The 20056-nt window shown below is 40.7% G+C and overlaps 1 protein-coding gene across 1 annotated transcript in view; it reads left to right on the plus strand.

Annotated features, from left to right (window-relative positions):
- The first annotated feature begins 9614 nt into the window (after positions 1-9614).
- lama4 (laminin, alpha 4) overlaps positions 9615-20056 on the plus strand; it is a 36183-nt gene continuing 25741 nt past the window's right edge. Inside the window, exons 1-5 of the mRNA XM_051409869.1 lie at positions 9615-10257; positions 17384-17485; positions 17569-17696; positions 17792-17872; positions 18992-19206. Of these exons, the coding sequence (XP_051265829.1) occupies positions 10150-10257; positions 17384-17485; positions 17569-17696; positions 17792-17872; positions 18992-19206 (634 nt within the window). The 5' untranslated portion in view covers positions 9615-10149. The remainder of the gene's footprint in view (positions 10258-17383; positions 17486-17568; positions 17697-17791; positions 17873-18991; positions 19207-20056) is intronic.

Here is a 20056-nt window from a genome sequence, read left to right on the forward strand (position 1 = left end):
ATTTTGCCTCTAGTACCAAAATCTCTAAAGCTCACTAATTGTTATATCTAGGTAGTTTGATTCATAAGTGTAAAAACTTACATTTGATGGTTTTAATGGACGTTATATTACACTTGCTAAGCTTAGCTAATTGCCTCGAGCTTCATATTTACTGTTCAGATGTGAGAGTGGTACCGATCCTCTCATCTTACTCATTCCAAGAAAGCTATGTAGTTAGCTATGTAATATGTAGTTGGAGGGCTGTATAGTAGATAATAATGAGTTACTAGAGAACAGACTGGGAGACCCTATATTAATGAATCATGAGGTAATGAAGCATAATGAAGTAAAGTGGTGCATCATACGGACTACTACTTATTAAGGTTCCTTATTCGTTCCTCACTCATTTCTTAATTGACTAATGATTAACTAATTATATTAGCTACTCTAAAATTTGATTGAGAATTATTCATTTAACTAGTGGTTCCCTAGTAATCAGTTCTTCGTTTGTTCCCTGGTAACTGCTCAAAATGTTGTGTCCCCAGTTTGAGTCATGTTTTTGAAATGACATGTTCAGAAATTACACATGGGTGTGATGTCCATGTGTCCACATACTTTTGGCGTTCTAGTGTCCATAGACTATATGCAGTCTGTAACTTACTTATACTGTATGAGTGCTACTATATATAATTCACTGAATTCAAACTTATTTGTCAATGTCTAAAAAGGCTGTGGACCATGTATTTGGACTAGATCAGGAGGGTGATTCTTTTACAATTACAGTTATTAGCATAAAGTGTCTGCAAAGGGAAGACTTGTGGGTACCCATGGAACCCATTTTCATTTTGATATCTTGAGGTCAGAGGTCAAGGGATCCCTTTGAAAATGACAATTCTTCCCAAGCATGCCCACTGCAGCCTCTGAAAGACAGTGCAGAGTGGAAGAGGTTAGGATAATGTGGTGGCACTTGGAGTGTGCCAATCAAATTTCAAGGGTGACCATTGCCATCCTAGGCCCCCCCTATGGACACTTCCCTGTATCGGATTTTTTATCTGTTAGTGAAGGTTTTTCTTTTTCCCTGAATTGTAATTAGTTGTTTTCTTCAACTACATTTTGACAATAGTCTTCATATTCATGTTTACTACAGACACCAACCTGCAATGTCAGAACTTAATCAAATGTAACCAATTAGCTGTAAAATTGGCTGCCTTTCACTTTTCGACCACTAGGGTGCACTCATATTTACAGTGCAGTTGATCAGTCACATCAGTTTGTATTCACCCAAGCCCAGTGTGTACTAGAAGATATATGTCAGTGTGTGTACTTCTAGTGTTTGAGGCTGTGTGTTGGCAGGTGTGTGTGCATGTGTTTCCAGGCTCTATGAGTGTGTGTCTGATAACAGGAAACAGTTGTGTTCTCTTGAGGAGGGGGTTTTCCTGTCCCCCTCAGCATTACACAGCTCTGGTCAGTATCCACACTGCTTTCTGTCATGGATCTCTTCACATTGAGGCTGCAGCCGAACACTTCCTCTTTTTTACCTCTATATGTTGAGTGTTGTGCTAATGGACCGCATTCTGCTCTGGGTCATTTGGAGAGCACACAGCAGGCTGAGCATGGCAGAAAACTGAGCTTGGTGTCTGAGGTTATGGGAGTAAAGTTGGCCTGAATACTCAGTGTTAGGTCAGTGTGTACAGTTCTTTTTTTTTTTTTTTTAAGTATTTTTTTGAGGCTTTTTATTGCCTTTATGATAGAGACAGCTGAAGATAGACAGGAAAGGGGGACAGAGAGAGGGGATGACATGCAGCAAAGGGCCACAAGTCAGATTCGAACCCTGGGCCGCTGCAGCAAGGGCTCAGCCTTGATACATGGGTCGCCAGCTCTACCCACTGAGCTAACCTGGCACCCCCAGTGTGTACAGTTCTCACAGGAAGAAGTGTACAATGTCTTACCAGCAGAGCAACCACTTCTCAAAGCCACAACATTGTGCATTTAGCGGAGGGCTTCCAAATCCCTTGTCGTGTGACAGAGGTGATGTATGACAGGCAAACCATGTCTCTAACTGGAATTGAACAGTGGACATGTTGTGGCAATTCTGTTGAATGTGGTTGGATCCACACTTCCTCATACCTAAATGACTAGTACAGTAGCCAACTACTCCTGGATTTCCATTAAAGTTGTGATGGGTCCTTAGAGGACAGTTCCTGATATATGTGACCCTCTGACCTTTCCTCTAGTGCCACCCTCAAAATTTACCAAGTCTCCTGTGCAGCTGTGTAGCAGTATGGGACAAGAAACTTAACCTTTAAAGCTGCAGTAGATAAAAAAATATATTTTTTGTCATAACTTTCACTATATCCTGACAGTAGTACATGAGACAGATAATCTGTAAAAAAACAAATCAGGTTCCTCTGGCTCCTCCTAGTGCTCCTAATGGCATTTGCAAGAATCCACCGGGCCTGAACAAAAACAACGAATCAGAGCCGAGAAGGATAGTTGATTGTTAAGTTTTATTTCCAAAGATTCTGTATTTGACGCCCTCACCAATCAACTATCTCGAACGCTCTCTCACTTCTTACAAATATCATTAGGAGCACTAGGAGGAACCAGAGGAACCTGATTTTTTCACACATTATCTGTCTCATGTTCTACTGTCAGGATATAGTGAAGGTTTCAGTGAATATGACAAAAAATAGCTTTATAAAAGTTACCTACTGCAGCTTTAACAATAAATATTGAAACTTGTGACGTTACGAATAAACTAGAAGTTAAATATAAAGTGCTATCTAATTAAAGATAGCACAGTTAATTGGGGTTCAACACATTGTCCCTATAGCATTGTACAGTACTTGATAGCAGCACACGTTGGCAAAGCAAACACAAGTGATATTATGTTAAAGCAAAAAAAATGATTTTGATGAGTATGATGGAAAAAATATATGTGGAAAACTGGGTGTACGTCCAAAACAGATGGAGTTATGACGTAATGTGATGTGCTACACTTAATCTAAGTCACTAAATGTACAAGATAGCAGTGGAAAACTTGTTAGTGAGTCCTCTGAGAGCAGCTGTATGCAGATGTCTGGCTGTAATGTATATCACAGCCACAGCAGGTTCTGTAGAGAGCCACAGCAGCTGTAGTTGGTCCGGTCTGTGCTGCTGTAACTCAGCTTGTGTGGGCAGAAGATACTGTGTGAATACTCATATTCACCACTGCATCAACAGCTGGGCTATGGTATGCTACGATAACAAAGTGTATTCTCCACAAATTTGATTTTCCAGACTTTTTGAACACCAGTTTCCTTCTTTAATTTTCTTCCGTTCGATCGTTAAAAATCCAGTTTTCCCCCTTGGTCTCTTAACTTCTGACAAATTATCGCACTCTACTCCTCTGACAGTATGACATACTGTATATGCTGTTTCCTGTATGTGCTTGTTCCAGCTCTTAATTGAAGCTATGCTGACAAGAAATATGTGATTTTCATATGGCTGCAATAGTTCATCAAGTGGACATATTTTACACATTTTTTGCATCATGTGCTAGTGGCATGGCTCTAAGGATGTTCATTTTTGCTCCTTTTTTAAGCAGGAAAAAATGGCTGCCTGGTCACAAACCGTCTTGTAAGTTAAACAGTGAACTAAACTATATGTCTTTGAAACAATTTGAGTAGAGTAATAGTCAACACAGTAACAGAATCTATATCCATATCTGGATATCTGGTTTGGCTGCACAGTATTAGTTGTCAGGGGGTTATGTTAAACAACATCCACAATGTATGACAATATCACATTTGCTTGTTTTGTTAGTCATTTCATTTATATGATGCGTACAGTATTGAGCCAAGATGCATTTCTATGTCTGCACCATTACATTGGCATTCAGGATGCTGTGCTTTTACCAAACTTTAGTCTGACATATATTTAAGAAAACCTTGGGATATTGACTTAACTTTAAAAAATAACCTCTGTGGGTTGGAATAATACTTGCCAGTGGGTCTGGTACTCAGATAGACATCAATTGAGGAGCATTGGGACAAAAAAAAATTAAACTACAACACATTAAATCTAACTTTAATTAAAATTGCATATAAACGTTAGACTTTAATTTCCTTTCATTTCAACAGATCTGTTCTCTTGATATGTGAGGAATCTAGCCAGCTGAGGTTCACCTATTTAATTTCTTGGCCTCCTGTGCTGTTTTCCCATCAGTTGCCATGGGAAGAGTCTGGACTCAGAGCAGATGATGGGCTAAACTCACCTTTGGGGAAATGCACAGGAAATCACACAAGCACTGCCAACATTTACACATGTGATTTGTAGCACTCTTAGCTGTCGGATAGTTTCAGTTTTCAGCAAGGACAGCTTACGTGAGTGGAGATTGAATCATTCCATTTTCCCACCAAGTCAGACCTCTGCTCTACATTTTTCAAATCGTTCTCCTCTCACACCCCCTCCTCCTTCCATCTGTTTCTCATCAACACTCACTGCCAAGACCAAGATACACTTCTCCCTCAAGAGTCAGCTCACACACTGTAAACTGGACAGTACAGGATCCCACAGGAGAGCTGGATCTAGAAAATACACATGGCGGTACATGTAAGATTTTTGAGGAAATTACAGAGGAAGCTACACAAGATATTTATCTAAATGTTTACTCCTTTGGATGCTTACATGAATTTGGTTGTAAATTTAGAATATTAAGTACCACAGGAAAAGGACACTTAAATCTCTAAACACTCCTTACCACTGATATTGATACAGTCAAGTCCTTAAGGCCTAGGTACTATATCTAGCATCTTATATGTCACATTATGGTAGACATGGGTCTGAGTGAAGCTTTTTGGTGGTCTTTTCGGGGAGCCCTGTCAAAAGACCACTGCAGTAGTCGACTGAGTTCCCTGAGTTTGGTTGTGTTCGTAGAAGAAGATAACAAGCTGATCTTGTTACTGCTTTTATGTGGCTATTTAGACTAAGATCAGAGTCAACTATAACCCCAAGAGGGCCACCACAGCTTATAAGAGTCTAACTGAATATTTGGGAAGTTTAATATAGGTTAAGAATAACACACATTACATATTGCACCATATTATTACATTTCCATCATAAAAAAGTGCTACTCCCACAATATGAATTAATTTATTACAAAACGGGGAAATTTTGTTTGTTACACCATGCGGGTGTTGTTACATAATGAAGTGAAAATGTTTTACATTTTGTCACGTTATTACTTTCAGTTTTACCACCAAATTTAGATCAGTTTAGATCTGGCTAAAGTGTTGGCTTGTTTACAACCTGTCTGATTGTCTATTTGTGTTTCTTGCTCCATCAGACATTGTTAAGCAATATCGTTGTGTTGCTAGATCTCAGTGATCACTTTGGTGAGAACAGAGTTTTCATAACTGATAAAAGTATTGAAGAACAGAGTTGAAGTCCACCAGTGAACCGTTCCACTCTGCACTTATTGCTACATGTTTCTGAAAGATTCTGGTGATATAGATATTGAAGCTTAATCCAGTCGGTCTCATTCATGTCTATCCTGGCTGAATCTGTAAAGCATGAATGTGATTGCAAATCTTTTCCACACATAATACTTCGTATGGGCTGCTTGCTGTGCCCAGGGAGATTGTAGAGCTACCACTGGGGGTGATTGTTATGATAGAGGTTATAGTTTTCTCTGGTATGTGTGCGGAGTGTAAGGAGACACTGCGGGTAGGGAGAGCGCTGACCTGCTGGACCCCCTGACCTCCCAGTCCTCTCAGGAGAGGCCGCTGTGCCGCTCTCCTTCTGCCCTCTATCTGGAAGTAAATCTGAGCTACAGCATGCATGAGTTAGGAGCCATCTGCTTCCAGAATAAGTTTGTATAAGTGATTGATTCCTTGTTTTTCTTGTTGGGTAACTCAAAAGTTAGTTCCAAGGAGGTTGGTGTGTAAGCTGTGATTTTGCTGTTTGCTTTTTCTCCGCCCAAGTTTGTCTACGTGGGGGTTTGTTTAAATCCTGTATATCTGACTAGTGATGTCAGTATTTGACTAGAACTGGAATTATCCGTTACTATGACCCTTTGAACCCTGTAGATTTGCTTATTATTACCAGGCGAACAACAGAAAAATAAACTACAACTTTCATGAACACACTGTGGTTATGGAAAAGCCTTGTAGTGTATTAAGTAAGATCTTGTGATACTCTCACTGCATCACTGCTGATAGATTCCTCCCTGTTGCTTTTGGCTCAGAGGGCAGTGTTGCGCTGTGCCATGCCTGCTGTTTCACTCAGCTGCCAGACCTAGCAGTGGCCTTTGATCACATGAATGGCCTTAGCTGAATAAGCTGGCAAAATAGACCACCCAGTACAAACCCGTCCCTTTGTAGAGGAGTTAGGAAGATAGCACTGCTGCTGTGAAACCTCCTCGATCACTGAATACGACCCTGGTCTGTGAGTGATCTCTGGTGTTTATACTATGTGTTATGTGCTTGTGCGGAGAATACCACTGTGCAGTGGGCCAGACAGTCCTCTCCGTCTCAGTGAGCTGGTGAAGTAAACAGATTGTGGTTCAGCAAAGCCTAACATCAGCTTTCTGGTGGTAAGTGCCGTCCCTGTGCCATTGACATTGCATGAAAGTGTTTTATAAAGGCTGAAATTGAACCCAATAGTGCATAACTGGAGTCTACAGTTACTCCCAAGACAGCAATTAACTCTGTTATGGTACCACAGTCTTTTCATAAGCAGGTAATAGAAGGTTATAGAGACAAAATAAAAGAGCCTAGTGCTTTTGTTGGCCAAAAGCAAAGTGAATATGTTAGCTTTCAACAATATATATTTTTTTTCGATTTGCAAGAAAAAATAATAATTGTGTCCCTCTGCAGCAAAGTTTGACATTTTAATGTTTTAAATCAAAATAGATTCATTTTAGCTGAGACAGAAGTTATTCAGGGTGCCATGAATGTTTGGCACAGACTGACAGTTAACCAGCTGGGGGTAGACGTTATTAGCCATCCCATCTCGGTTTTCTCCCTCCCTACGTTACTGTGTGATGTCATTTAAATCCTGGGGTAAAGTATAGAGTGCGGAGGTTGGTCAGGTCAGTTGCTACCACCACAACTGGCCCCATAAAAGGAAAACAGCTAATGCTAACCAGCAAATCTCCTTTCCACTGTAAAAAGTGGGCAAAACACAAAATACTGAGTTTGCAGGGGCTGTGTGTGTGCTTCCATCCTCTTATTTTTATGTTCATTTTTAATTTGCAAGTAAAAAATTCTGAGTGGAAATGCCAGAAATAAAAAACAATCCTGCAAAAAAGGTTTTAGACTTGGCTGAGGTTGAAAGCTTAATATAGCTTATCTATAATAACAAAATGGGAGAGTGCAATGGAAACTGAGCAAATACAAGTACAAAGTACAGGAAGTACAAAGAATATATGTGCCTTAAACCCAATGCTTAAATGTCACTCAAGCCTCCACTCCACTGAAGGGATTAATATACTGCAGCAAACAAAGGCTACGTTCACTACAAGCCTTAGCGCTTAATTCTTATTGTTCAGATCAGATTTTTTTTTGTTTAGCTGCTGACATTGTTTCTTGAATGTGGGCCATATCAGATTCCAGTGTTAAGAGGTCACGGTCCTGAAGTGACTCGCATGACACCTGTCCGTCTAGAGTGACATTAAATGAAATGTGTTCACACGGGGGTCAAATTGCAAATTTATTTAATCTGATTTGGAGCACATATGAAAGTGGCCAAAATTTGAATTGACAAGATCAGATTCAGTGTGATTTGGACTGTTCACACTGCCATGAAAAAGTCACATCTGAGTCACATATGAGAAAAACCAAACTTATTTGAGTCGCTTTGGCCTGCAACCAAAAACATCAGATCCGTGTGAAGCGATGAGGAGACTGTAACCTTTTTCAAATGAATACATGAAATGCCATAGTTCTATCATCTTTTCATGGTTTCCTGTTTGAGGTTTGACTGGAGCCATGTCCTTGGCCCTCCTGGTGTAATGGCACCCAACTGAAGAATAAACACCACCAACTGTTTATCTTAATGCGACCAACTCCTAATATTCACATAACAGTAGTGTATGGAAACACATATTAATTCACATTTTCTGGAAATTCATTTAGGATTTGAGCCACATTTGAAAATGTCTGACTACAGACACAGCATGTAAAGAAATAGTGGGAATCACTGCCAGTGTTAACAAGCAAGGTTAACCATCTTCCTTACTTTCTGAATGGAATACAAACTCCAGTGTCCAGTATGTAGGATTCAGTGGCATCTAGTGCGCTTGAATACAGCTCAGCCACGTAGGAGAAACTAAAGTGAGAACAAACAAAACAGCTACAGCCAGTGTTTTGTTTGTCCGTTTGGGGCTAATATAGAAACATGGTGGTTCAACATGGTGGACTTGAGGAAAAAGACCCTGTCCCTCTGTAGATAAATTCATTCTAATTTAACATTTCGGCTAATCTCTATAAACGGATATCTGCATATGAATGCAGATTCCTTCTTTTAAAAAGCTTATTAAAAATTCCATTGTTGTCAGATGATAGCTGATGGGTTCTGCATTGTGGCCAGTGCGTTACGCCTCTTTTGCTTTACCTGCATGCAACCAAACGCAGCTATGTGATTGGTCAATACTGCTCGGACAAATGGAAACCAGAACACTTCAGATGACAGAATCTTGGTCCCTTGTCTACAGATCCTACATTCAACCTTTTACATAACCAAGGCTGTTTTGTGGGTTTGTTGAAAGGAAAAAAATGTCTTATCATGTTTAGAGTATATATTCGGTTATAACATGCTTCAGTCAGTAGAGCATCACGGAAGTTTACGGCACAACACCAGCTCTCAGATGTCAGTCACCTTCTTTCATGGGAAACCCAACCCCAGAGGCTTGAAGCTTTGATGCAGTTTCCACAAATATGTCCAAGAATTGTCTTATGCTCTTTTGAAATTTGGAAAAATAGATGCAGTAACATTACATAGACAAAAAGTGAAAGTTTCTAACCCATTTCGAATTGAACCCTGGTTCTGTTTGGAATAGTAAATATAGAGCTGCCTGAGCCCTTGTTTTGCTCTTGTGTGGATGACATCTCTGCCATACATAACTGGAATGTGACAACCTGTTTATTAGTCACTTGAGACATATACCTTCCACACGGTCCTATGGGCTAGCACGACATAACTTGGACGTATTTGGAACTGCTTACAACATGGTCTTTGTGGAGAAGTCACAACTGTCTTTGGACCCGGGTGACACACATGCAAATGGGCATTAGTTTCAGCATGTGCAAAACAACTTATAAGTGGCCTTCAGTATCCAGCAATTCAGATCTCTGAGAGCTGCTATTTTTAGCCTGTGACAATACGTCCTTTGTGCTGGATGTGTCACACTCAGGCTCTTCCTGTTAAGAGCCTCACACAATATCCATAAATTTAGCAGCGTTTGATGGTCTGACCTTGGAAAACAAAACAGAAAGCTCATGTCTGGGGCTGTGAGCTAGAGCTGGGCCGGGATATCACAGCAGCTGTTTCTTTTCCGCCTGCAGAGTGCGGAGTGAGTGTTGAAGCTTTAGACCCTCTGCCCACCCTAACCGAACAGAGGGGAAGGGGAGGGGGAGAGCAGAGGGAGGGAGTGGTGCTGCCTGTTGAGCCCAAGGTGAAAGGGTGCCACGGTCCTGCAAATGGAGATGGGGAGCTAACACTCAATCTGACTCTGCCAGTCAGGGGGAAGATATGCAGTCTGGATGGGTGCACTGTCTGCCTTCTGCTCAAGAGACAGAAGCCCTCTGTTGCTCATTTGCCTCTCTGTCTGTCGTTCTTTCTCTCTTTTTCTCTTCCCCTCTCACTCTTTCTCTCAGTTTCAAGCCTTCCCATCTGTATGTGATTTAGGCGCAGGCTCTGGGGAGAGGCAAGTCCGCTAGGGGAGAGGAATCAGTGCAGGGAGGGAGGGAGAGAAAGAGAGGAAGTCCACACAAGTTTGTTTAACAGGACTCAGCCCGGGCCGGGACTAGGCGCATTGCCGCATCTGGAGGTCGGAGCAGTGGAAAAGTGAAGCCAACGGGTGCAGCAGAGCAAGAGGAGCTGCCCAGAGACTTTCCTACGGCCAGGAGACACTGACAGAGACCCAGAAAGAGAGGGGGGATCAGTGCTCTACTGGGCAAACACACAAATATGGCTGCTAAATCTCTGTCCTGCCTCTGCCTTCTATACATCCTCTCAGGGATTGTCTATCAAGCTTCTGCCGCCAGGCTTGGGGAACAGCAACAGTCGGGGCTGAAAGTAAGACAGATTTGGTTTGATCTCTTTTTGGCTGGTAAACGGCATATTCTAGCATGGCTATGTTTAGTTTTAGGCTTTTTCTGAGGCTGCTGATCATGTAAACAAATGTTAAGGTGAAAACTGTGAAGGATGGGGTAGGTTTGTGAGTGTTTTGGGAGGGATTAGTTCTCTCAGGACTTCTATGTGTTGGTCTGGACTTCACAATGGTCCTGCTTTGCATGTGTGTGTTTGTGTCATCAGAGGTACCCCAAGGCTATAGCTCACATGGGCTCTGAGTTACTGTCTCCACCACTGTCATGCCCCTCCTGCCCCTCCCTTCTGACAGTTCCCTAATGGAAACCAGCTGCCAAATGTTGAGCAACACCCCAGAGAGAGAGAAAGACAGAGCACAATAAGGGCACAAGAAGCCATACAGGACCACTGGCCAATGTTCCCTTGGCTTTGTATAGCTGCAAAGGATGAGGCCCAACTTTCATCTGTGCAGAAAGTTTTCATTAGAAATTGAAAAACTATAGTTTTTTACTATTTTTTGGTATTTATGGCCAAAAATGTTTCCACAATTGCCATTCAAAGTATTTGCATTCTGTTATTGTATCCCCATATAGTAGTTCATTAGTTGCTGGTAATTCTGCCTTCCTTACACGGTTAAAATTGTGTCCATGCACAAAGGATTCACAGGAAACAATGCATTGGAAACAATTCAGACAAAGACCAGCGCTTGCATGCAGTTGACGTAATGCAGACAGCAACATTTGATCATGATTTCAGTATTATCGTGTTGCACAACACAGTTTATGTCTTCTTCTGTCTTTTTTATTAAAGCAATATTGCTTGATGAATCCTCTCCGCTCACTCTTGGCTGTCTACACTGTAAATAGATACAGTTTTTCTTCTTCTGTTGCATTTCTGACAGAGTTACTCCCAATGGTCGATACCAACCCCCAGGAAGAGTGGCGGGCTTTGAAGCCAATTTGACATAGTAGCCAAACCATGTAATTACAGCAATGGCATCCTTCAGGTGATGCACACTAGCCCCAAATATCTTCCCATGAGCTTACATTGTGAAAGAAACGGTAAAACAGTGGATAAATTTTTTAGAGCACCACAACCCACCGTGGAACGACTCGTTTCTCTATCAGAATTTGATCCATTTGATCTGAAAGAGCCGCACGATAAAATCGTTTTATCCCAATTAAAGTTAACAGTGGGCCAAATTGGAGGTTAGTGGCTATTTCTTTATTGCGTATTATGTAGGCACCTCAAGGTTTATGTTAATGCAGATAGTAGTGTGTCCTTAATGTAGCAAGGCAGAAAGTCAGGGTGTGGAGGCTGTGGAGCTGGATGGGCGTGTAGGGCATCTGTCATGCAGGAGACTTTTAACACTGGTATTGGACATAAAAATTTGGGTTTTGCTTTTGATCTTGTCTAACATTGGGGTTGTTATATTAACTCAATCCGAGCAAAACCATTATGAATGCTTTACTTTAGATCAACATCCTGCTCCCCAGATTGTGTGATGTCTAACACAGTCCTAATGAGCCAATGCATAAAATCTACTTAATATGATTTCTTTCTTGAGATTGATTGGTTGACAGCCATTTTCTGTACAGTTTTGATGTCATCACTGCTGCACATCCCTTTATACTGTACATGTGCTGACTGCCTGTAGCTTCAAATAAGTAGAACAAGATGTCAGCCATAGATAACTACAATTTAATGCTTTTACAGAAATATTCCATTACACTGTGACTGTCATTATGTGGCTGCTTTGGATGCGTTTAGGGTTGATTTGTGTCCATTGGCCCCATAGAGCTGAACTGGAGAGCCATTATGCTTGGCAACCAAGATATAAGTGGTTATATAGTGACTTTGCTTAGAACAGATCGGTATGAAAAGGGTCATGGGAAAACGGGCTGTAGGTCAAAAATGTCAAAGAGAACGTGGAGGTATTCAATCATCAAACTTGGGAATGCTAAACCAATGCAATTTAAACATTTCTTCCTCATTTATTTTCTGTTGTACATGTTTATTTCTCAATGTCTGAGTTTTTCTGAGTTGAGAGTCCCTGGAGAGGAGGACTCGCCCCTGCAGCCAGACTGTCTGTGCAAAGTTATTGAGTTACAATGAGATTCTCATGACCCAGGATCTGTAACGTTCGGAGGATGTTCGAGGGAGTTAGCATGACTAAATCCAGTGTCTGAACCCCTCTTCAAGGGCAATTTAAGTGCAGCAACCAGCTTCAGTTGGGAGGCAATTAAAGCGGAAATGAGATTCAACCTTCAAGCTTTAACATTAATCCGCTTAATTCTCCCACTGTGGGAAAACTCTGTCCATGGGCAGAGGTATTGTACATAAAAACACACAGAACACAAGCAAAGGACCAATCACATTTAAAAGTTATATAAAACAACATCTTAGAAATCAAACTCTTTTCATGCTTCCCACCCCCACACACACACTGCAGAGAGAGGGCATTGCCACAGACACGACCAGAGAGTGTGTTGACTTTGGACAGCACTCATCTGTAGAGCCAAATCCTGTTTTTGAGCTTGATACCAGCTCCACTGGCTCTGTATCGCATAGATAGATAGCCTTATGGTCTATCCTCTAAGCTTTCAGTCAACACACAGGAAATACACTGATAAATACTGAAGAGCCAGAGGAGCGTTGGAGGAGGCAGCTTCACATGAAAACAGAGAGTGGCTATATAACATGTTGAATGTCATCTTTGTTCTCCACTGTAGTGGGCACAGTGGGAGGGTTGCAGAAATAGTTCACATTACTGTGTGCGCTCATAGCTGGCAGACGGCTGCAAATGTCAATTGTTTGAATTTCCATGATAGTTAGGGATTCATTTAAGTGACCACCATGTTTGAAATTCCCATTCCAACTTTTCAAACTTCAGTTTCAGTATTACAGAGCTATCCCCAAGGAATATTTGTCTTGAATGAGTAGTTTAACATTTGGGGAAATACATTTGCTTTGTTGCTGAGAGTAAGGTGAGAAGATTGATATCAACCAGATGTCTGTGCGAGAACTGAGCTAACGGACTAGTTAGCCTAGCTTAAAGGCTGACGAGGAAACAGCTAGCCTGGCTCTGTCCAAAGTTGAAAGCATGGCTACCAACACCTCTAAAGTTCACTAATGAGCATGTTGTATCTGTTTTGTTTCTCTCAGTGGTTCTCAAACTGCCCCCCCGTCCCATGGCAGGGAGAGAAAATGAATGATTAATGGGGGGGAATGAGCAAACAATGACGCTTTCATGCTAACAAGGCCAGCAAGACTCAGGTTAGCAGCATTTATTTAGACAGAAAGACATCGCAAGCAAATATGTCTTTGTCAAAACCGAAATATTATAAAGCCCACATTAACTTGATCTGAAGATTGCCCTTTTTGTGAAAAAGTGGCAGTTTGGGCAAAGTTCTAAAAAATTCTATTTTCACTAAGCTAACTCATGTAATGGTAAACATGCATGTCACGTCAATAACAGTATTTCAGCTAGCTTGACTCATTTTGTTACTAATTTGCTAAGTGATATCAACATTTTAACATCTTATAGAGTTTGTATGCTAAGGTCTTAGCAAATAATTTCCTTTTTCACACATCCAGAAGGTACGGAACAACATTAGCACTGATTTATATGCATGTTTTTGGATACCCAACCAATGTAAGTCAACATACACTCTCCTTTCAGCTCCATTTTTGGTCTCCACCAAATCCAGAAAAAAATATTTGATTATTTAGCTGCTAAATGCTCCACTGTGTTCCCCATCTAGTTGCTAACTTTGTCTTTGTGCTGTTTGGTGCTGGAGAGTTAGCGTAGAATGCCTTCATCAGAGCTTTTTTCAACATTGTAGCTGGAAAGTATTGCTTGTATGGATAAACTACTGTTCATTAAAAAGTAGTTATTTTATATTTCTTTCAATGTTCGGGTTAAATCAATTAAATGCATTATGATAATTAGATTTTTAGAGCTGTTAGAGCTGTTAGCGCATTTTAAACCAGACAGATGTTTTTTTAATTTCAGACCACATCCTGATTCCAGAGAGATATCATTCGTTTCATCTCACCCTCAGAATGAAAGTGATTATGCTCATTTCCGCAGACTATTCCTATTCTTTGAACTATTCCTTTTAAGTCTTGATCTTAAATCATAAACGAAAAATGATTACTACACCAAGTCATCCAAACGTGGGCAGAAAAAAATTTTATTCCACAAGCTGTTGGGTTGTATACTTGAAATACATTTCATTTTAGAGCAGTCTAAGGAGTCCATGTTCACCTCAAGACCATCTGCTGGATCTCCCTCAAACCCTCAACCCCCTGCCCTGTGCTTCCCAGTGTATACACACTGCAGCTGTTTGACCCATCACAGACTGTCACACAGCTAATAGGTCTGAACCATTCCTAAACTCTTTTAAGTGGCTTTGCAAATGGTAAATAGCTCAGAATCTCTGTGGTTTTCCCATAAACTTGTGGTTTATTACTCCAAAAGGCCTGGACTACCATTTGGGGCCAAAATTTCTATCATTTTTCTGTGAGCACCAAACCCATTTGCAATATAAGCTGCTTTTTTAGGATGTGTTTACAAAGGTGCATAATTGAGTGTTTATATGGTAATGATGGATGGGCCAGGCATGAACGTATGTGCACTGTGGGTCAGGGAGGAGGAATGCAGGAAGAATCAGTGCTGCTGTTCACATGGTGTTTCACATTAGCTGGCTACAGAAGCATGTCTTTGTCTCTCGGTCCATCTGTGAATAAATCAAAGGAAAATGTGAATCATACTGTAAGTAAGCATACAGTACTTTATGTCTGTGGAATGTTACACAGCATCAATGTCTGATTGACTGAGTGGAACAAGGAGGTCAAACTATGGTGTTCTTACAGACTGCTGCGTACAAAGTGCTATTGTATGCCTCATTGAATGGTGCTGCTTCAAATGTTCAAAGATGTTCAAACGGCTGTGTGTGTGTGTGTGTGTGTGTGTGTGTGTGTGTGTGTGTGTGTGTGTGTGTGTGTGTGTGTGTGTGTGTGTGTGTGTGTGTGTGTGTCATGGCTCTGGACTCTGACATCGCACCATCCTGAGAAACCCTGGTGAACAAACATCAGACAGGATGCAGGTTTTAGAATGACATTCTGTAAATGGGAGGGAACTGCTGCAATAATTCCTAACAACTCACTTGGTGCAGTTTTAAGAAGTCGACCTTTTAGCCCGAAACATTTAGACCAATGCTTCAATCTAATGTAAAACTTCTACTACAAAAAATATTACCGGTGTAAAATGATAGCTATTTAGGTGTATCAGTGGTACATTCACAATCATTATCTTCGTCTAACAAGATTTGTCCATTAAGTGCTGTCCTCTTTCAGACATGAACAGATAACTATTGTTATATGTCCACAACTGAGCTCTTTAACTTTACAGCATAAAATGTTAATAACATTCAATTAATACACGGGCTCTGACCCTTTAAGCCCTTAGGCTTGTATCTGGCGGGCCTATTTGGTATTCTATCTACTGTATTCTTGCAGAACTATCTTTGTTATTCATAGTCCAGGCTGAGATTTATAATACCAAGGGTTGAAGAGTAAGTATGTTTCTGAGTATAGCAGAGTTTATATTGGAAAAACAGTATTATAGCTTTTGAGACAATATTCACTTTGATCCTGAGGGTTATTACAGAGCTCAGGCTGGCTCAGGGACAGTGGTTGTTGTAGGCCCATAGACCTACTCAGACTTTGTCTGTGACTTTGATGAATTAACCTTTGTTAAAGCTGTAACGTTTACTGTACCGGTAATGTTTATAAAAATAACCTTTCTCATTATTGCTGAAATTTTCACTGTGTTCTGACAGTAGTACATGAGACAGATCATCTGTGATAATCATTAGTGACACATCAAATGCAAACAAAACCAAAGTGATTGCTTGTATCTGCTCTCTCAGATAGTCAATACATTTAGATATAGTGTAAGGTCTTTACCCAAAAGGTCTAGCTTAACTGCAGCATGTTTGCCTGCTACCAGTGGGACCTAATGATGGAGACGTTGGTTAGCCATTGGGTCAGTCTGCTCTCCATTGTACACTCTGTCCCATAACGCAGTATATTAATAGTATTTAAAAGAGAGAAAGAGAAAGATTACCATGTGTGGGTATTGATGTTCCCCAGAGGATGTCTCCTAAAGAAAAATCTTTTGTTTATCAGGCCAAAGGTTCCACGCATCCTGTTGAAATATCCTGATTTGATTGGCAGATTTCCATGACCTTTACTGAACACGTACATGCTCAAGGTTCCCACATGTCTTGAAAAACCTGGAAATTTACAGACTATTTTTCCAGTCATGGAAACACTGATTGAAATGTTACAACTAGAGGAAAGCTACAGTCAATAGACTTTTTTCACAGCAGCCATTTTGACATGAAATACAGGTGTTACAAATTATGGTCACGTCCCATTCAGTTTAAACAGTCAGGGGGCATGTTGGCTCATTGGAAAGGCTCTGCTACACTGAGCTGAACACAGCATTAATTAGTATCATTGGTCATCTGTGTTTACCCTACTATTTCATGTCAAACTGGCTTCTGTGAAAAAGGTCTATTCGGAAAGCGGCTGTGGTGAGAACGGCCAAGAGCACCACAAAAGCGAGTTTGTGAGATAAACGCTGACAACTGTTTGTGAAATTATATGTGAGCCTATTTCTCACTGCAGATCAAGCATATGTAAGCCAGTACCGTTGGTGGTGAAAGCACATCTGTCCATGCACTACAGCAAGTGCTGTTCTGGATTGTTGAGAAAAACTCCTGGAAAAGGTCCTGGAAGATAATTTCTAAAAAGAGTGGATGCACCATATAATAATACAATCTTTCCAATTTGGACTCCCTTTTAACTGTTTATGAAACAGTCTCAATTTAATATTAATGCCTCTGTATGACCCCCATAAACAAACAAGACCATCATAGAGAAGACTGGCTGTTTCTATATAGTTATTCTTAATGTCTGCCAGTTCAGATTCCCCTTGAAATCAGTGAAACAAGGTGGTAGAAACACTACCGCTTTTTTTTTCAAAATTAAAGTATCTTGCATGGGCTGTAAGTAAGAATGTATATGTCTGTTCCCACTGCAGGTGTGTGGAAAGGGATTTTTCCTGAGCGAGCAAAACTTATGCTTACCATGTAACTGCAAAGGCCATGCAGACTACTGCGATGACATCACCGGTGTTTGTAAAGTAAGTTTCTGTTATCATGACTGTACCCAACAGATTTTTTTATAGACATATAGTACCATCATTTGTAATATCCGCTCTTTCAGAACTGCAGGGACCACAGTACAGGTGATTTCTGTGAAATGTGTGAAGATGGCTACATGCTGGCACGCAGCCTGGACGGACACCACAACTGCCGACCCTGTGCCTGCCCCCTCTCCGTCCCCTCCAATAAGTAAGCCAGTCCGTTCTTCTTTCTGCAGCCACAAGACTGCGTGTTGGCAAGCAGTGAGTAATGTCTGAAATACTTTCCCCTGTTTGTCCGGCCAGCTTTGCAGTGCACTGTGACAGAGGAGGTGCCATTCTGCGGTGCAAGTGCCAAGAAGGCTATGCTGGACATTTCTGTGAGAGGTCAGTGCTGACACAGCTTTGAGCAACCAATCAAGAAGTTATACAAATGAAACGTAAGCAATGAGGCTTTCGGCACACATTCAATAAAGACTGCAGAACAGTGGGCAAAGCTTCAGACTTCAAGCAGTCCAAGATTGTTGGTCACAGTGCAGGCCACTGAAGAATGCCTGCAACATGTAACTATGCAGCAACTGCTGTATCTTCCATCGCTGCTTAAATTACAACATCAGATTTTTTTTTTCAAAAATGTTTTAATTGAATTAAAGAAATGAACACAAAACCAATTATTGTAACTATTCAAACAGCTATGGGCCCAGTTCCTCATTTGCTGATATAACACTGCAACTTAAAGATATAATGTCTAATATTTTGTTGTGTACTTACATTATCCCAAATGTTTCCAACAATGTTCAAATCATCAACATATGAAAGATAGATATTGCATCTCCACTTCTTCCCATTGTGCAAAAATGAAGCAAAATATCCCAGATATCACTGCTGCCATCACGAACAGGGCTCAGCTGTCAATAATGACGTGAAACTCCCTTTTTATAGCTTCAAATAACTCATTAAAACTGAACTTAACATGACTAAACGTAATGCAAATAAAACTTTAATATAATGCCTGAGTCACGTCAGAAAGATTTTATCAGAAATGCTGGTTGTTTACTAATGAAGACAACAATTCCCATGATCCCATGCAACCTCACAACGGCATTAAACTACGTCTTTTGTTGTTTTTTTTCATGTGAGAGACCCCTTGGCAAAAAATGCCAAACTGATATACTGCAGGTTTAAAGTTGGGACCAAACCTGAAAAGCTCAAACCTGCAAAGACTGGACAATCCACACACAGCACAGCTTTTATAGTCTCAGAATCAATATGTGAAAGCATAGATGGTGATTGGTTCTCCACTGAAAGCCTCACCCCCCGACAATCCTGCTGTGACAATAAAATTGCATTTTTACTGAAGTGTGTGGCTACATGTAACAAACAATAAAACCCACAAATCCCCCTGACTGTGGATTATTAAAGCCTTTATGCAAGAAAGAAAGACGCTGTTGTAAAAGAACGCCTTAACTTGTTCATTGTAACAAGCAGTGATATCATCCCTTCCAGGTGTGCTCCAGGTTACTATGGAAACCCGATGGCGATTGGTAACTCCTGCAAGAGATGTGATTGTAACGGCAACTCCGACCCTAACTTGATCTTCAACGAGTGCCACAATGTGACGGGCCACTGCCAGCACTGCTGGGGAAACACCGGCGGTGCCAACTGTGAGAGGTGTGCCTCGGGTTTCTACGGCGACGCCATCAGTGCCAAGAACTGCAGAGGTGGGAGCAACGAGCAAACTATTGTTGTTGCTTTATGTTTATTTATTTATTTATTTTTTTTTTTTTTTGCACAGATTAGAATTACATTAAAAAACGACAAAGATAACAAATAGTGTAAAGTGCAGGGAGAGGCAGAAAACCCAGCTGGGCCTATTTAAAGCCTCCACCTAAAATTTCATAGTTATAAGGAACAGAAAATTGACATACAGAGAATATTATAACTACATAAAGTAATAACAAACTGATAATAGAGAAAAAGAATATATAAAATCAACAACAAATTATAATGACAACAAAATAACAATATAAAAACAAAAATATGAACATGATATAAAAGTGTGTTTGTGTGTGAATTAGAATTGTGTATGTTGTATGAAACCTGAAAGATTCAACCTGTGAACCTTAAGCCAGCAGCAAAGCCGGATGTATAATGAGGGCAGGAAATTTCATTGAGTTTGTTGACACAGTTGCTGTGGCAGACTGCTGAGCACTCCTGTTATATGCCAGTGACAGCAGTCCAGCATTCATGTCTCTGTAGTACAGCGCATGATGACCTGAGATATTATGTCACACTGTGTTGGAGTCAGCATATTAATAGCTTTGATGATTGATCTATTTTTTATAGCTTCCTGCCGATATGGGATTCTTGAGCCCGATACAGATTTAGAGGGTGAAAATTGACTGATTACAGATATGGCTGCTGATATAGTGAATTTTTAGGTGCATTTTACACCGATATTTTAGTTGACATTGCTGAGTAGGGTTGCAATAGATGTTCGCAGTACGATAACTGCCTCTTTTACTCTGTTCACCATATAACATATACAGTATTACACAATGATTATTATCG

Source organism: Dicentrarchus labrax, unplaced genomic scaffold (assembly GCF_905237075.1).
Source record: "Dicentrarchus labrax unplaced genomic scaffold, dlabrax2021, whole genome shotgun sequence".
Classification (NCBI taxonomy): Eukaryota; Metazoa; Chordata; class Actinopteri; family Moronidae; genus Dicentrarchus; species Dicentrarchus labrax.